This window comes from Orcinus orca, chromosome 11 (assembly GCF_937001465.1).
Source record: "Orcinus orca chromosome 11, mOrcOrc1.1, whole genome shotgun sequence".
Lineage (NCBI taxonomy): Eukaryota > Metazoa > Chordata > Mammalia > Artiodactyla > Delphinidae > Orcinus > Orcinus orca.
Genome location: NC_064569.1, coordinates 97698216 through 97712433, shown reverse-complemented (window position 1 = coordinate 97712433; position 14218 = coordinate 97698216). Strand labels below are relative to the sequence as shown.

General features: G+C 54.1%; 1 protein-coding gene across 2 annotated transcripts in view; it reads right to left on the bottom strand.

The window, feature by feature from the left end:
- Positions 1 to 12449, bottom strand: part of PARVB (parvin beta) — a 112680-nt gene extending 100231 nt beyond the window's left edge. The window contains exon 1 of one of the 2 annotated variants that reach the window (XM_033405211.2): positions 12238 to 12449. In XM_033405211.2, the coding sequence (XP_033261102.1) occupies positions 12238 to 12352 (115 nt within the window). In that variant the 5' untranslated portion in view covers positions 12353 to 12449. The remainder of the gene's footprint in view (positions 1 to 12237) is intronic. The other variant, XM_004279572.4, reaches the window with a different exon arrangement.
- Positions 12450 to 14218: the final 1769 nt, after the last annotated feature.

Here is a 14218-nt window from a genome sequence, read left to right as displayed (position 1 = left end):
ACGGAATGAAGCCTCCATAAACGCCCAGAAGGACTCGGTTCAGAGAGCCTCTGGGTCGGTGAACAAAGGAGGTACTGGGTGAGTAGGGCGCCCCTTTCCCCACACCTCGCCCTGTGCATCTCTTCCAGCTGCCTGTTCCTGAGTTCTATCCTTTTATGATGAACCGGTAACCTAGTGAGTAAGATGTTTCTCTGAGTCCTGTGAGCCGCTCTAGCAAATTAATCAAACCCAAGGACGGGGTCGTGGAAACCTCTGATTTATACCCAGTTGGTCAGAAGCACAGGTAGTAAATAACCTGAACTTGGGATTAGCATCCGAAGTGGAGGGCAGTCTTGTGGGACTGAGTCCTTAACTTGTGGAATCTGATGCCATCTCTGGATAGATAGTGTCAGAACCGAATTGATACTAGAGTCAGAGAATCACTTGGCGTGGACAGAAAACCCACACACGTCGGCATTGGTGTCAGAATCACAGCTGGTGATCAGAAGTGGAATTGGTACCCGAATCATGGGAATATTTTCTCCCATGCTATCGCCTGATCAGGCCCAGCTGAATTTACATCATTCCATTTAATAACTCACTCAATTCCCCAATAACCCTATGAGTTAAGTACTCTTCACAGAAGAGGAAACTGAGGCTCAGGGTAGTACCTTCCCCCAGGTCAAAGCCCCAGAGCGCAGCAGGATGAGTTGCAACCCTCAAAGGCGGGTCCCAAGTTCAGTGGCCGTAACCACTGCACACTGCCTCTTGCTCACTCAGCAAATACACAAAGACCACGTTAAGTGGCTGAGAGCATTTCTTATCATCTCTGGAGAAGAGATGTCGACACCCCGGGCCGGGGGACCCAGGCTAGCGGGAGACAGTCACAGAGCCTACCACCTCTGGCAGGAAGGCACAGGACGTGGTGGGTGATGGGGCAGCGCAGGGCCCCCACCTGCTGGACGCTGACATTTAAGCCGATGGGGCAGAGGGAACAGCACACGTGAGGGCCCCGCGCCAAGGAAGACGGAGGAGACTGGCCGAGCGCTGGGCGGCCAACGGAGGACCAGCGGGGACCTGGACCAGGTCCCGGAGCAGCAGCGAGTCGCCGGGGTTCTGTTTTCTTTCTGCAAATGCCAACGAGTCCATTCAGCACAAAATGGATCTCATTCGTCTCCTCGGGAGCACCTTCTCCCACCAGGGCTGAGTGCATCTCAAATGCCAGGAATGATAATGACTTTACTGTGAGCCAGCTGGGAAGCCTACTCGCATCTGAATCACTGTTCCAGTTGACAAGGTTGGTGGCAATTAAGAACCAAAGACTGCCGAGGTTTTAATCTCACCGGCCAGCGGCTGGCCAGCGGCCAGCAGAGTGACCTCCTGCAAAGGACTTCACTTCTCTGGGCCTCTGTTTGCTCATCTGCAAAATGGGAATAACCACGCAGTACCCACTTCTCGGCTTTGGGTGGGGATTAAACGAGTGGAGGTTAGTGCCGTGCCTGGAACACCACGGGTGCCAACAAGCCCTGGCCAGGAGCACGACCACTGTAGACTCCAGTCTGGGTGGTTTGGTTTTGTTTTGTTTTTTCTTTTAACTTTTCCCTCACTGCTTCTTAGGTGATCATCTATTAAGCTTGTATATATCACGTATGGATTCGTTCAGGTCTTACTTTGAAAGATAATACTAATTTTCAAAACAAGAGAAAATAGAGGGATGAAGACACTTCCAGTGAGGTTTTGGGAAAGACGTCCCTCAAAGTCCATTTATACCAACAATGCATTTCGAACACCACAAGCACGGTGCCCCCTTCCCCAGCCTGCTCAAAGGATGCTCTGTCCACATACTTAAAGCAGCGCCTGGATGGTTCTAGCAGACTCCACGGTAATGGGAGAAGCAGCAAACACTGAGGGCGGCTGGGCTTCCATCGAACCAGACAGCTGCTTCCGGGAGTGCTGGGTCTGAGCAAGCCCTAGGACTTAGGAAATGTTCCGCCCCTCTTTAACTTATTAATCACTTAATATTGGAGTAAAAGCTAGATCCTTTGGAACTGTAATTATTCAAATGAAAGTAGGAAAACGCCTAAGTTATGAAAATGACAGGCGTCACCTATTAAGATGGTCTCACTTGTGGAAACCAACATTCCTGACCCGCTCTGCTTTACCAGCAAGTAAAGGCTCAAAGACCCAGACCAAGGGCCATCATCTCAAAACGCCTAAGCTTAACGAGCAAGCATTCAACTGCTAACTAACGGGCAAGCGTAAGAAACTGCTCAGATTTGCCCAATGTTCTGCTTCCTCAGGCTGCTGACAAGGACAGAGGCCGAGGTGGGTGAGGTAGGCGAGGATGCCTGCTGAGCTGGTGTCACACTCCAGGACCACCGCGTCCCAGCTCAAACGCCTGCTGCTCTGCAAACGCAGGAACTTCCGTTTCTCTGCAGTGCACACTTCAAGGGAGCGTGCACAGTGCTTCCTGGTCACAGTGGTCCAGGACAAGAAGTAGGATCCCAACGTTCCCCAGATGCAAATAATTTAAAGTATTTGTGTCACTCTGTTACTACCCGCCAACTAGCGCCTTCATGAGACGCAATGCGAAAGAAGCAGCCAGAGCTGCCGACATGATACAGGACCCGAGCGAGAAGAGGCTTCTATTCTGGGGATGACAATCAGCCAGCAATTCACCCTCCATATACACGGCAGGCTTGCCTAATTAGTCCCAGTGTTCTTCCCCCCCACCCCCCCATCCAGATGCAGCCTCAGAATCCTTCTTAACACAGGGGCAGGCAGCCATTATCGGTCGAGCTCTCTGGTGGAAACGGTTTGCCAGCCCTGCCCTACCACTGACCAGCTCTGTGTCAATATCTCACTTGTCAACATTATCAATAACTGACACTTACTGAGCACTCAATTGCTGATAAGACCTTCATCACATTTTATCCCCACATCACCTAAGTGCCACGTGATCCACGTGGGCTGGACAGGCAAAGAGGCTGAGAGAGGCGGAGTAACAGACCCACAGAGCAGGGATGGGAGCGGAGACCTGGCTCTACCCACCGGTGTGTAGCCTCCCTCAGAGACATGCTGCCTTTCTGGAACACAACGAGCCCTCGTGGGCTCGGAGACACAGAGCTGGTATCTCCCCCACGTTTCCCCGCCTCACAAGTGAGGAAGTGAGGCCCCAAAGCTTTAACACTCAGAGGGCGAAACACATAGCAGCAAAAGGGGATTCCACGGCCTGACACCCAGAGGAAGTAGAAAACGAAAGGACCACTGGCTTCCCAGGGCCGATCACGTGACACTTCGGTGCCGTGAGCCCCAGAGACCAGCGATGCCGGAATCTGCTGCTCATTCCATTTCTTCTTTTAACCTTTAATGTTACCAAGAAGCAGCATCTCCAGCCATAAAAAAGAATGAAATAATGCCATTGGCAGCAACGTGGATGGACCTAGAGATGATCTTACTAAGTGACATAAGCCAGACAGAGAAAGACAAATGCCAGGTGGTATGGCTTATACGTGGAATCTAAAATAAAAGGATATAAATGAACTTTATTTACAAAACAGAAAGAGTCTCGAAGACATAGAAAACAAACTATGGTTACCAAAGAGGAAGGCGGCAGCAGGGGGGAATAGAGATAAATTGGGAGTTTGGGATTAACATATACCCACCACTATATATAAAATAGATAATCAACAAGGACCTGCTGTATAGTATAGGGAACTATATTTAATATCTTATAATAACCTATAATGGAAAAGAATCCGAAAAAGTGTGTGTATATATATATATATGTGTGTGTGTGTGTGTGTGTGTATATATAGATATAGCTGAATCACTTTGCTGAACACCAGAAATTAACACATTGTAAATCAACTATACTTTAAAAAAAAAAATAGTAGCATCTCAACGAGGCAAAAGCCACCAAAAGCTTCTAGAACTGATTGTAGTTCGTGTTTATATTCTTTTACCCCAACAGCACTGAGTACAGACTAGCAGATGAACACCACTAGGCCAACATATGTTTATAAGGTACTCTTAGACTTACTAATATGTTTCTTCAGCCTCTACATAATTCAGAAAATAATAAATATACTCAAGAGGAAGTAAAGCCATTTTTCATCTGAAACCTAAAAAGTCAAGTGTACGGCTAATGCAAGGAGAAAATGTGCTTTCTTTGGGTACCTCTTTCCTACGATGGAAAATAAGAAAACAGCCGGGTAAAGGGACCTGCCCTCTGCCAACCACAACAGGGGAGAAATCAATCACATAGAGCATTTAAAATCCGCTCACAACAGGCGCCTACCCACTTACATCTTCTAACCATCCCTTAATTATTCTGACGACTGGACAGGGAACGCGAGGGTAAGCAACTTCGGGATGTGTGATAAATATTAATTCCATGGGGTGGAAACAGGAATTCAAAGGGGAGCTCCTCTAACGAGTGTGAAGTTGCCAAGGCGACCTGACTCTCTGGGACCACGTAGGTATAACCAAGATGCTAGGAGGACCACAGAGAGTTAGCTGTTCCTGAAAGGTAAGGAACATAAGGTCATCAGTCCGGGTCCAGTGTCACCATTTCCATTCTCTACTGAAGCAAAGTTTCCGAGAGATTTCGGTAGATGGCCAGGAAAACAGCCCAGTGTGGGACACGCTGACGTGCCTACGTGTTTCTCTCTGAAACGCCCCGGGTGCATCTGGACAACAGTGGAACAAACAAGGAGAAGTGCTGGATTTGAAGATTATAATCAGAATAATAATCAAAGGAAACTTGACAAAGCCACACCAAGCCCCCTGAAAGCCACCTCCTCTCAGCCAGAGACAGGAAAACAGAACAGTGGTTTCCAGTGACTTCCTCAGGACTGCATTACAGGAGTCGACAGACTGTACCTCCCTCTCTGACCAAGAGCAGCCCCCAAGGACAGAGGCAGCCCTGTTCAAAGAAGATGTCTTAGGGTTTGCAGCAAGAAACACGGCAGGGTCTGCAGAGAACCTCACAGCCCGCTGGATTCAAATAGGACCTACACTGACTTCTCTTCCCATAGAACATTCTAGAACCCATCGTGTACATGGCCCCGGTCCCTCACCTGCTCACCTCCCTCCCCTTCTTTCCAGCCACCCTCTTTCCCTTCTTGTAAGTTAGGAGTCCAACCCACCTTATCCGTGATGGGTAGTCAACTTCCTGAGGGTAGATCATCAAGGGGATCACGTGAGCAACGAGGGACTGGAAAGGCAAAGGATCCCCAAAAAGGCCCACCTCCCTGGCCAAAGGAGACCAAACTCATTACAAATCCTTTCCCTACATCTTGCAGCAAAGAAGGATACTATCCCATTTTTATTTTCAAAAGTAAGTGGGAGGATGTGCTGAGATCTGCTTAAAGAGGATGTGGAAATCACCTCAAAGTCTCTATGTGCCCCAGAAAGTTCTCTATGCAAACACCCCAAACAGTCAGAACTCTACGCCTCCCCAGGTGCCTCGGCCCCAAGAGTAACTAAGTGGGATCAGGGTCAGGGGCCTGGAGAACCGGCCCGCATCTAATCTGTTTCTACGCAGTTCCTTCCATCTCAGAGTGGCCTCTGGGTTGCTGCCTCTGCATCTCACCCTGCAGCTGTCGCCTCCTCACGTCTCGGGAATCCTGCTGCTCCCAGCCCAGCACACTGCCTCCAGGAAGCCCGCCCTGCCTGCACCTACGCTGGAGCTGCTTCCCCGCCGGTCACCCCGCTCCGGTCCATTCGACACCAGCCTCTCTGAAGTAGCTGAGATTGGTAACTGGTGCCCACTGCTCCCACGTGCGGGGATGACAGGGCCCAGTGACCGCTCCAGCTTGCCCTGAGGCTGACCACGGCCCACACACCACACCACAGTCCAGCCACTCTGAACGGCCTGCACTTCCCCAGCGGGACTAGCTGGGGTCTCCTCCAGGGCCCCTCCTCTTCTAATTCCTAGCCAGTCTTTACACGCAACCGGGGGACCACTTCCTCTAGCCAGAACCCAGAACCCCCAAATCCCGGATGTGTGTCTCCCCTGGGTGTCCATCACCACACCGGCCTGCCCCCTCCTCACAGCACCCACAGGCTCCTAAGGACAGGCCTGGCCCAGGTCACCGCCTGCCACCAGCCCCCAGCCTGCCAGGCAAAGATTCTTTTCCCTGTGTCCTTAGGTCTTCGGAGCTCACGGGCACCTCCTCCCTCTGCCGTCCTGGGACGGGACCGAGTGGGCCTTCACCTTCTCCTTCCTATCTACCACTCGAAACAATTATGTTTTATCTTTTTTTTAATTTCTATTGGAGTACAGTTGATTTACAAGGTTGCGCTGAAGCAATTATGGAGGGTTTCATTGCACTTCTTTTGAACCTTCACGGAAGTTTTCCATTTCTTCTCACTCTCCATCTCCAGAGAGGGGTGTCTGCCAAGGACATCGCATCTCCCCCCAGGACCCCCACTCACCAGGTGACTCCATGTTTGGACCACACCTGCCTGGAACCGGCTGCCCCAGCCACGTGTGCCCGGCCTAGTGTGCCCGGTCCGGGGTAGCCGTGCGGATTCTCCCCCTCGAGAAACTGAGTTGAGAGCCCCAGGCGCCGCGCGGAGAACGGGTTCACGGGGTGGCGGGGGAGGCTCTGGGGGGCATTTCCAGACCCTGGCGGTCGAGGGCCCTGAGGAGCTGCCCCACGCCCTGAGGCTGGTCAACCTCCTCCTGGCTCTGGAGACGCCTCAGGAGAGACACACCAGGTTTCCCCACCTCGGCACTGTTATCAGACATTGTGTGCGGCTGTCCAGTGCGCTATGGGATGTTTACCAACATTCCTGGCCCCCAGGCACTAGATGTCACTAGCATCCCCACCCCAGCCAAGATGAGACACTGGCAGTGTCCCCTGGGGGCAAAGTCATCCCCACCTGAGAGCCACTGGTTTAAACTGCCATGAAGTGGCTACGGGGCAAGGTTGTGTTTCCTCAACTGTAAAATGAGGGGAATACCTGAGTCACTGTGCTGCACGCCTGCACTGAACACAACATTGTACATCAACTATATTTCAATAAAAATTTTTTAAAATACTGATCTATTTTATCCTATACATAATCAATAAATAGATAAATGAATAAATAATAACATGAGGGGAAAAGTCCCACCTTGCAGGCACCTCTGTCCAGGTGCTCTCATTACAGAGCAGGGTTGAAGTGGGATGGTATTTGGGGACAACACGGCGTCTACGCAGCTGGTCACTCGAGAGGACGGGGAGAACCGCAGGGAACGCACAGGGGTTAACACTGTGGTTTAAACCGAGATTCTCTCCTGGAAGTTATTTAAAGCCCACGAAAGAAACTTAATACCTTCAGCCCTCGGTTCAAGGTCGCAGCCCACTGGTGTCTGTTTAGACACCAAAAAATTTATGAGGTTTCAGTCAATACCTTGCTCATTTACCTCCATTTCTGCGTCAAGTGCTCGGAAGACGAGCCGGGTCAAGAGAACCAGAAGACAAACTGCAGAGAGGGAGAAGGTGTTTGCCAAAGACACATCTGGCAAAGGTTTTGTATCCAAAATATGCCAAGAAGTCCTAAAATTCAACTAAAAGAAATCAAACTTGATTAGAAAATGGGCCAAAGATCTGAACAGACACTTCACCAAAGAAGAGGCACAGATGACACATGAGCCTAGAAAAAGACACTCCACGTCGTAAGTCATTAGGGAATGAGAAGCAAAAACTGCTCTAAAAAATATATTTACGAAAAAAAAAAAAGCTATGGACATCAAGGGGGGAAAGGGTTGGGGGATGAACTGGGAGATTGGGATTGACATATATACACTAATATGTATAAAATAGATAACTAACAAGAACGTGCTGTACAAAAAATAAATTAAATTAAATCAAATTCAAAAAACTAAAAAGGCTTCCCTGGTGGCGCAGGGCTTGAGGGTCCGTCTGCCGATGCAGGGGACGCGGGTTCGTGCCCCGGTCCGGGAAGATCCCACATGCCTCGGAGCGGCTGGGCCCGTGAGCCATGGCCGCTGAGCCTGCGCGTCCCACAACAGTGAGAGGCCCGCGTACCACAAAAACAAAAACAAAAAAAAGCGATCAGGGAACAGGAACGTCCTTAATGCTTGCTTTCCTCGGAAAAGCAGGAGGGACAGAGCCTCCAGGCTCGGCTGTGGCAGGTTTGGCGCTGTGCAGCCCGGTGCCGGTCACTGGTGTCTGGGCAGCGGGTGGAGGCCAAGGGCAGGCAGGGGCCTCTCGTACAAATGGGTGGAGTGGACCCCATCCCGCCCCTCCATCCAGGGCCTCCCCGTCCCAGAGCTGGCCACCCGCCTCTAAGGACTTCACACAGCAGCTGGGGCATCCGTCCCTGGGGCGGCCCCTCGCCCCACTCCTGGCCCGCTGGACCTGTGGGGCTGTCACCCGTGGCCACCAGGGGGCCCTCGTGGGGAGTTTTCCTCTGCGCCTGCTCTGTGCAGCTCCAGTAAAACCGAACCACTTTAACGAGCGGCTCTTAACAGTCCCCAGGCCTCCTAAGGGGAGCGCTGGGGTTTTTCAAGGTTCCTTGCCACTCTTCCCAACACCCCACACTTCGTCACAGTTCCGTTTTCTAAACCGGGCCGGACACATGACACGACTTGGTTCCCTACCGTAGGACATCAGCGTTAGTCCACGGGCACTTCCTGCATGGGTTCCTCCAAACCTCAGGACACATTTCCTAACATGACCTCCCCTGGAAGGTGACAGGACATTCACCCCAACGCGTCCCTCCGTGCCTCTCACAGCCACAAGTTCTGCCGACCCGGGAGGGGGCGAATGCCCCCGGTGCCCCCAGATCTCTAACTTGTCGGCAATGCTGACCTCATCCCAGCATCCTCCCCCGACCCCCACCCACGCTCCTGAGTTCACCGTGGACTTTCTAACAAAAAGGAAACGAAACCCACTGCGCAGCTGGCAGCGCCCGGCACACCTCGAAGCCTCCTCGTCTGATGGGTCCCTGGCAGGCAAATGAGCGCCTCCCCACAGGGGCCCGAGCTGGGCCAGGAACTGCTCCAGCTGTGAACCACATGAATGGCAGGGAGGGCAGGTTGCCAAGGCAACAGGCCCGCAGGGATACTGGCAATTCTCAGTCACTGAGGACCTCATTCTCCAGCCTTCACACCTCGGCCTCCCGCTCCTGACTCCTTCCCCACTTCCCACAAGACCATACAGAAGCCACTGAGCCCTTCCAAGGCCAGTCCCCCCTGAACTCCTGCGTGTGAGCCCAATTCGTGTTTGTGACCTTCTGTTTGTATGGGGGGACCCCTGAGGGTGCCAGGCACCCCAATCTTGAGAAACGAGGCAGGGGACCCAGCTAACTCACACACCAAAGCAACAACAGCTGGGACTTCCCTGGCTGTCCAGTGGTTAGGGCTCGGGGCTTTCACTAGCGAGGGCGCTGTACTGTGCAAGCATCTCTCTCCTGCTGTTTCTGTGCCTATTTTATTCATCACAGGATGACTCTGACTATTGTGATTCGATTTTCTAGGCCCTCGATTTTCTAGGCGCTGGCTAGCTCATGAAGGCAAGGGCAAGCACGTCGCTTTGGAGCTTGGGGCCGGTCCATGAGTTCAGGAATGTGCTCTTCGTATTTCAAGAGCACATTAAATGTCACCTATAAAAAGCTGTCATCTCCGGGACATTCTGATGACTTGCTATTCTGTGAGAGATTGCTTTCCTGGTTGCTTCAGGTCTCAACCCAAACACCACCTGCTTTGAGGCCTTCCGTGGGCACCCGTGTGATTGCACTGTTACATCTTCCTCCTAGCACATATCATTACAGCATGTTTGGTCTGTTTTATTTATTACGACTGATTCCCTGTTCCATGAAAGCGAGGGCCTTATCTATCTTTTCTTCCTAGGGTCTCACAGCAGGCAATGAATGAATTGGAAAGAGTATGACATTTGTGTTTATAATTGTCGTAAGGTGTAAAGAGGAACTGAAATGACTTTGGTGAGGGTGACGAGGACTGCAAGTGAGACCGCAGGTCAGAGGCAGCTGGAATGATCGAGGGAAGGGTGAAGGCCATTTACCATCTTTTCGGAGGTGTGACTTGAAAGAGATTAACACAAACCAGTCTGGATCCTAAACGTCAGGTTTCAGAGAGGAGGGGCTCATTTGCTTGGAACAACTTGTCGACTGAGAAAACTGCACAACCTGCAAGTTGAGAATTATGTTTTATTCGGTGGACAAAACTGAGGACTTAAGCCCGGGACACAGCATCTCAGATAGCTCTGAGGGACCGCTCCAAAGAGGCAAAGGAGGAACCAGGATATGTAGAAGGTTTTCGCAACAAAGACCAGGTAATCGGAGCATCAAAAGATTACGGTTAATTAAAGAAAACCAAATATCTCAAAGAATTTAGCACTTTTCTGTGTATGGGAAGATGCAAGGGTCTGGGCTCACTGAAATCATTCCTTTGATATGCACCTCAGCTACCTGGGGCCAGCATCCTGTGCTCTCATCCTGAGTCCCCTCGGGTGCATCGATGGGGGGGGGGCGGGGGGCGGGGTGGCTGCAGTGCATGAGGGCTTGGCGGTTCTTGTTTCCACCCTGAATTTCCTCAGGGCTCACCTTCCGGGATGGCTGTAGGGGCTCAAAGGCTGCAACATCCTTTGTTTACCGATAAGGCAGGCAACATTTTTTCACTGATAAACTAAAGGTGAAAGGCCCTGCCCTCATGGAACTGAATCATCTAATTTGGTAACAGCATCCCTGGTGGGAAATGCATAGGCACCCCTCCCCCCAAACACACACACACACACACACACACACACACACACACACACACACACACACACACACACACACACACACACACACACATATCCCTGGGCGGACGGGTATCCCTAGGAATACACACCTCAATGGGAGAAATTAATACGGGGACACGTGTGCCTCGCAAGTATGTCCTTGGGGTACACACGTCCCTGGGGGGTACACTCATCCTCCAGGTACAGGAAGACTTTCTAACGCACAGGTCAGGCTCAAGTGGTTCCAGGCAGCGGTCCCCAAACGTTTTGGCACCAGTGACCCGTTTCGTGGAAGACAATTTTCCGCGGGGAGGGGGAAGGGATGGTTCACACGCTAATGCGAGCGACGGGGAGAGGCTGATCAAGTGCCGCCGCCGGGACGGACCCAGGGCTCACTCTGCCTTTTGTTCTCCACGTTTGAGCCCTGGGCCCAGGCCCAGTTCCTAACAGGCCGGGGACCGGTACCAGTCCGCGGCCCGGGTGTTGGGGACCCATGGTTTAAGGAACTCACTGCACACCCCTGACTCCGGATCCTCTCCTGTCTAATGTCCCGCCTGAGGCCAGCTCCCACCAGCCTGTTCACAGCCACCGCAGTATAGCAGTATAACTCACCCTCTTACCCACAGGGAATCTGGCCCAGGGGAGGAATCTCTGGGCCAGAACAAAGGAAAAATTCAGTAATGCGGCCCTGGGAGAGGCCCAGGAAACAGCCGGATTTAAAGACACAATCTAGAGGCCGGAAGTCGCACCCCTCACAACTCTAAGAAAACTTTTAGAAGGTAAGACGTGGTAGGAAGTTTTTGAGAATCATTTTCGTGGACACGCGGAGTCAAAAATGGAGGGGGCTCCGTAGTCCTCGCCGGTGGGCCTCGCAGCCTCCGGCCTGCCCGCTCGGCATCCCTTTCCTTTCTCCCCTCCCCGGGGCTGGGGCTGCGTCCCGGGCAGAGCACTGCACCACGAACACCAGCGCGCCCCGGGCCCTGCCCGCTCGGCACTGGTGCCCAATAAATGCTCATCGACTGAGTGGCCACAAGGGCTGAACGAGCTGGGCGGGGAAGGGCGCTCAAGAAACGGCGACTCAGGCGGCGGTGGGCACGGGCCTGTCCTCCGCGAATCGGGGACTCGCCCCACATTTGCTCAACATCCTGCCCTCAGCAGGAGCTGACGATGCGCGTTTAGATGGCGCCGGGAGCCCCAAAGGGGCTCGACGAGCCGCCGGGGAAGGGAGGTGGCCAGCCTCGCGGCTGGTTCCCGGCCGGCGTTTAAAGGTCTCGGAGGAGGAACGAGCGAGGGTCATGGGCTGTCCCGAAGGTCACGGCTGCGCGCTGCGCGGGCCGGGCGGGTCTCGGGCCGCGTGGTCCCGGCTGCCACTCAGTCGGGCCCCGGCGGGACTCGGGGCGGCATGCGCGCGGGCGCGGGCGCGGTCGGCCACCCGCCTGGGTCCGCGGGGCGGGGCGCGGCGCGTGCGCGGCAGGAGGCCTGCGGCCGGCGCACTCACCCTCCTTGGCCTTCTTCTTCCTCGCCAGCGTGCCGCCCAGCTTGCCCAGGAACGACTCGTCTTTCTTCATCCTGTGGGGCCGCAGGGCGGGCGAGCGCAGCGGCGCGGAGGACATGGGGCGCGCGGGGACCCCGGCAGCCGGGCGCGGGCGCAGCGCGTGTGGGAGCCGCCCTGGTCGCCGCTGCCGCTCGCCCCGGGGAGTGGCCGGGAGGGCGCGGCCCCAGCGCCGGCCCCCGCCCCCCGCCCGCCCCTGGCCTGCGGAGCCCGCCGCCAGAGGTCTGCGCCGTCTCGGGCTCTGCGGTCACCGCTTCCAGCCCGCGGGCCATCGGCCGTTCCCACGGTGCGCGTCACACTCACTCTCAGAGTGAAGCGGTGGTTCCGCTCCCCAGTGCCGCCGCCGGGACGGACCGAGGGCTCACTCTGCCTCCTTTTGTTCTACACGTTTGAGCCCTGGGCTCAGCCGGCTCTGGTGACCGTACCCGGGCCCCACGGGGCAGCGAGGCAGCCAGGGCCACCACCTTTGCGCAGCCGATGTGCATCAGATAGCCGCCCAGATAGGTCATTTCACTTGCTGAGCTTTTAGCCACAGCCAGGCTTGGGGCTGAGGGAACACTTGTGACCTATCCCCGCCCTCTAGAAGCCTGCAGTATGGTGGGCAATACCCGCACATAGTACCCTGTCCTAGGGGAGCTCAGGACGTTTCCCTAAGAGTGATGTGGAGACACAGGAAAGAGCCCTGCTATGGAATCAGGGGTAGGTGTTCAGGCCGAGGGAAAAGCAGGACCAGAGGGGACAGTGTGGGAGCTCCAGGGAGGAGAGAGACAAGAGGACAAGGCAGGCCCTGTAAGGGCTGGAAGGCGGGGAAGGGGTTTAAGGTGGAGGTGACGTGGTGGATCCGGGCTCTACGAAGTGGACTCTGGGTGACGTGTGCCCGTGGGCAGGGAAGGAGTAAAGCCAGAGGCAGGGAGACCAGTTCCGAGGTCCCGGTGACTTAGGAGGGACGTGAACGGTTTCTGGAGACGCTCATAGGTGGAACGAGCCCCAGGCTTGGCGTGGGAAGAGTTAAGGCTGTTTCCCACTGGGCCCAGCAGGCCGGGTGGGGTCCTTCACCAGCAGATAAGGACTATCAGAGGAGGTCAGCTGGGGAGGAGCCAGGGAGTCTAGGTCCACATGTGTGGTTAACAGGGTTTTCCACCTCCCTTGGGCTGGCTCATTGCCCCACAGCACTCTGTAACTCCTCCAGTTCCCATCAGCAAAGGTTTCTGTTGGCCGAGCGGTGCCAGGGCTGTCCTCCTGCAGGGATGCACTGACCACAGGGGCAGAGCCTTGCCCTCCAGGAGCTGGTGATCCAGGGGAACGTGCACGCCCTGAAGTTAGGAACCCAGCAAGATGGGAGGGGAGCAGGAGAAGGAGAAGGTGCGGGAGATGAAGGGACACAGATGCCCTTATTCTCTTGAGGGAGAAGATTCAGGACGGAAGGGGAGAAAGCCAGGGAGGACGCAGGCACCTGGGAGATGGGAGGGTAGCCAGGGATGCAGGCTGCCCCGTGTGACTAGGTGAGCGGGTGAGGCCATGAGATCAGTGAGCCCGCACGAGGAACCCTGAGCCACTGAAGGGGTCTTAGCAGAGGGTTGATGCAGAGGATGGTTGAAGCAAAACCCCCAGCCAGAGACCAATTCGGAAGCTACTGAAACGGGCGAGGCCAGAGTTGCCCGTGGCAGAGGGAAGGAAGAGATAAGAATGAACTTTCAGGGACTTCCCTGGTGACCCAGGGATTAAGACTCTGTGCTTCTACTGCAGGAAGTGTGGGTTCAATCCCTGGTGGGGGAACTGAGATTCCTCATGCATGCTGCTCGGTGCAGCTAAAATAAAAAAGAAACCCAAAACAAAAACAATGAACTTTCAGGGCTTGCAGACCACAACATGTGGGGAATAATTGGAGGCTGGGTTTAGGGACAGTGAAGGGTCAGAGGGCTCTGAG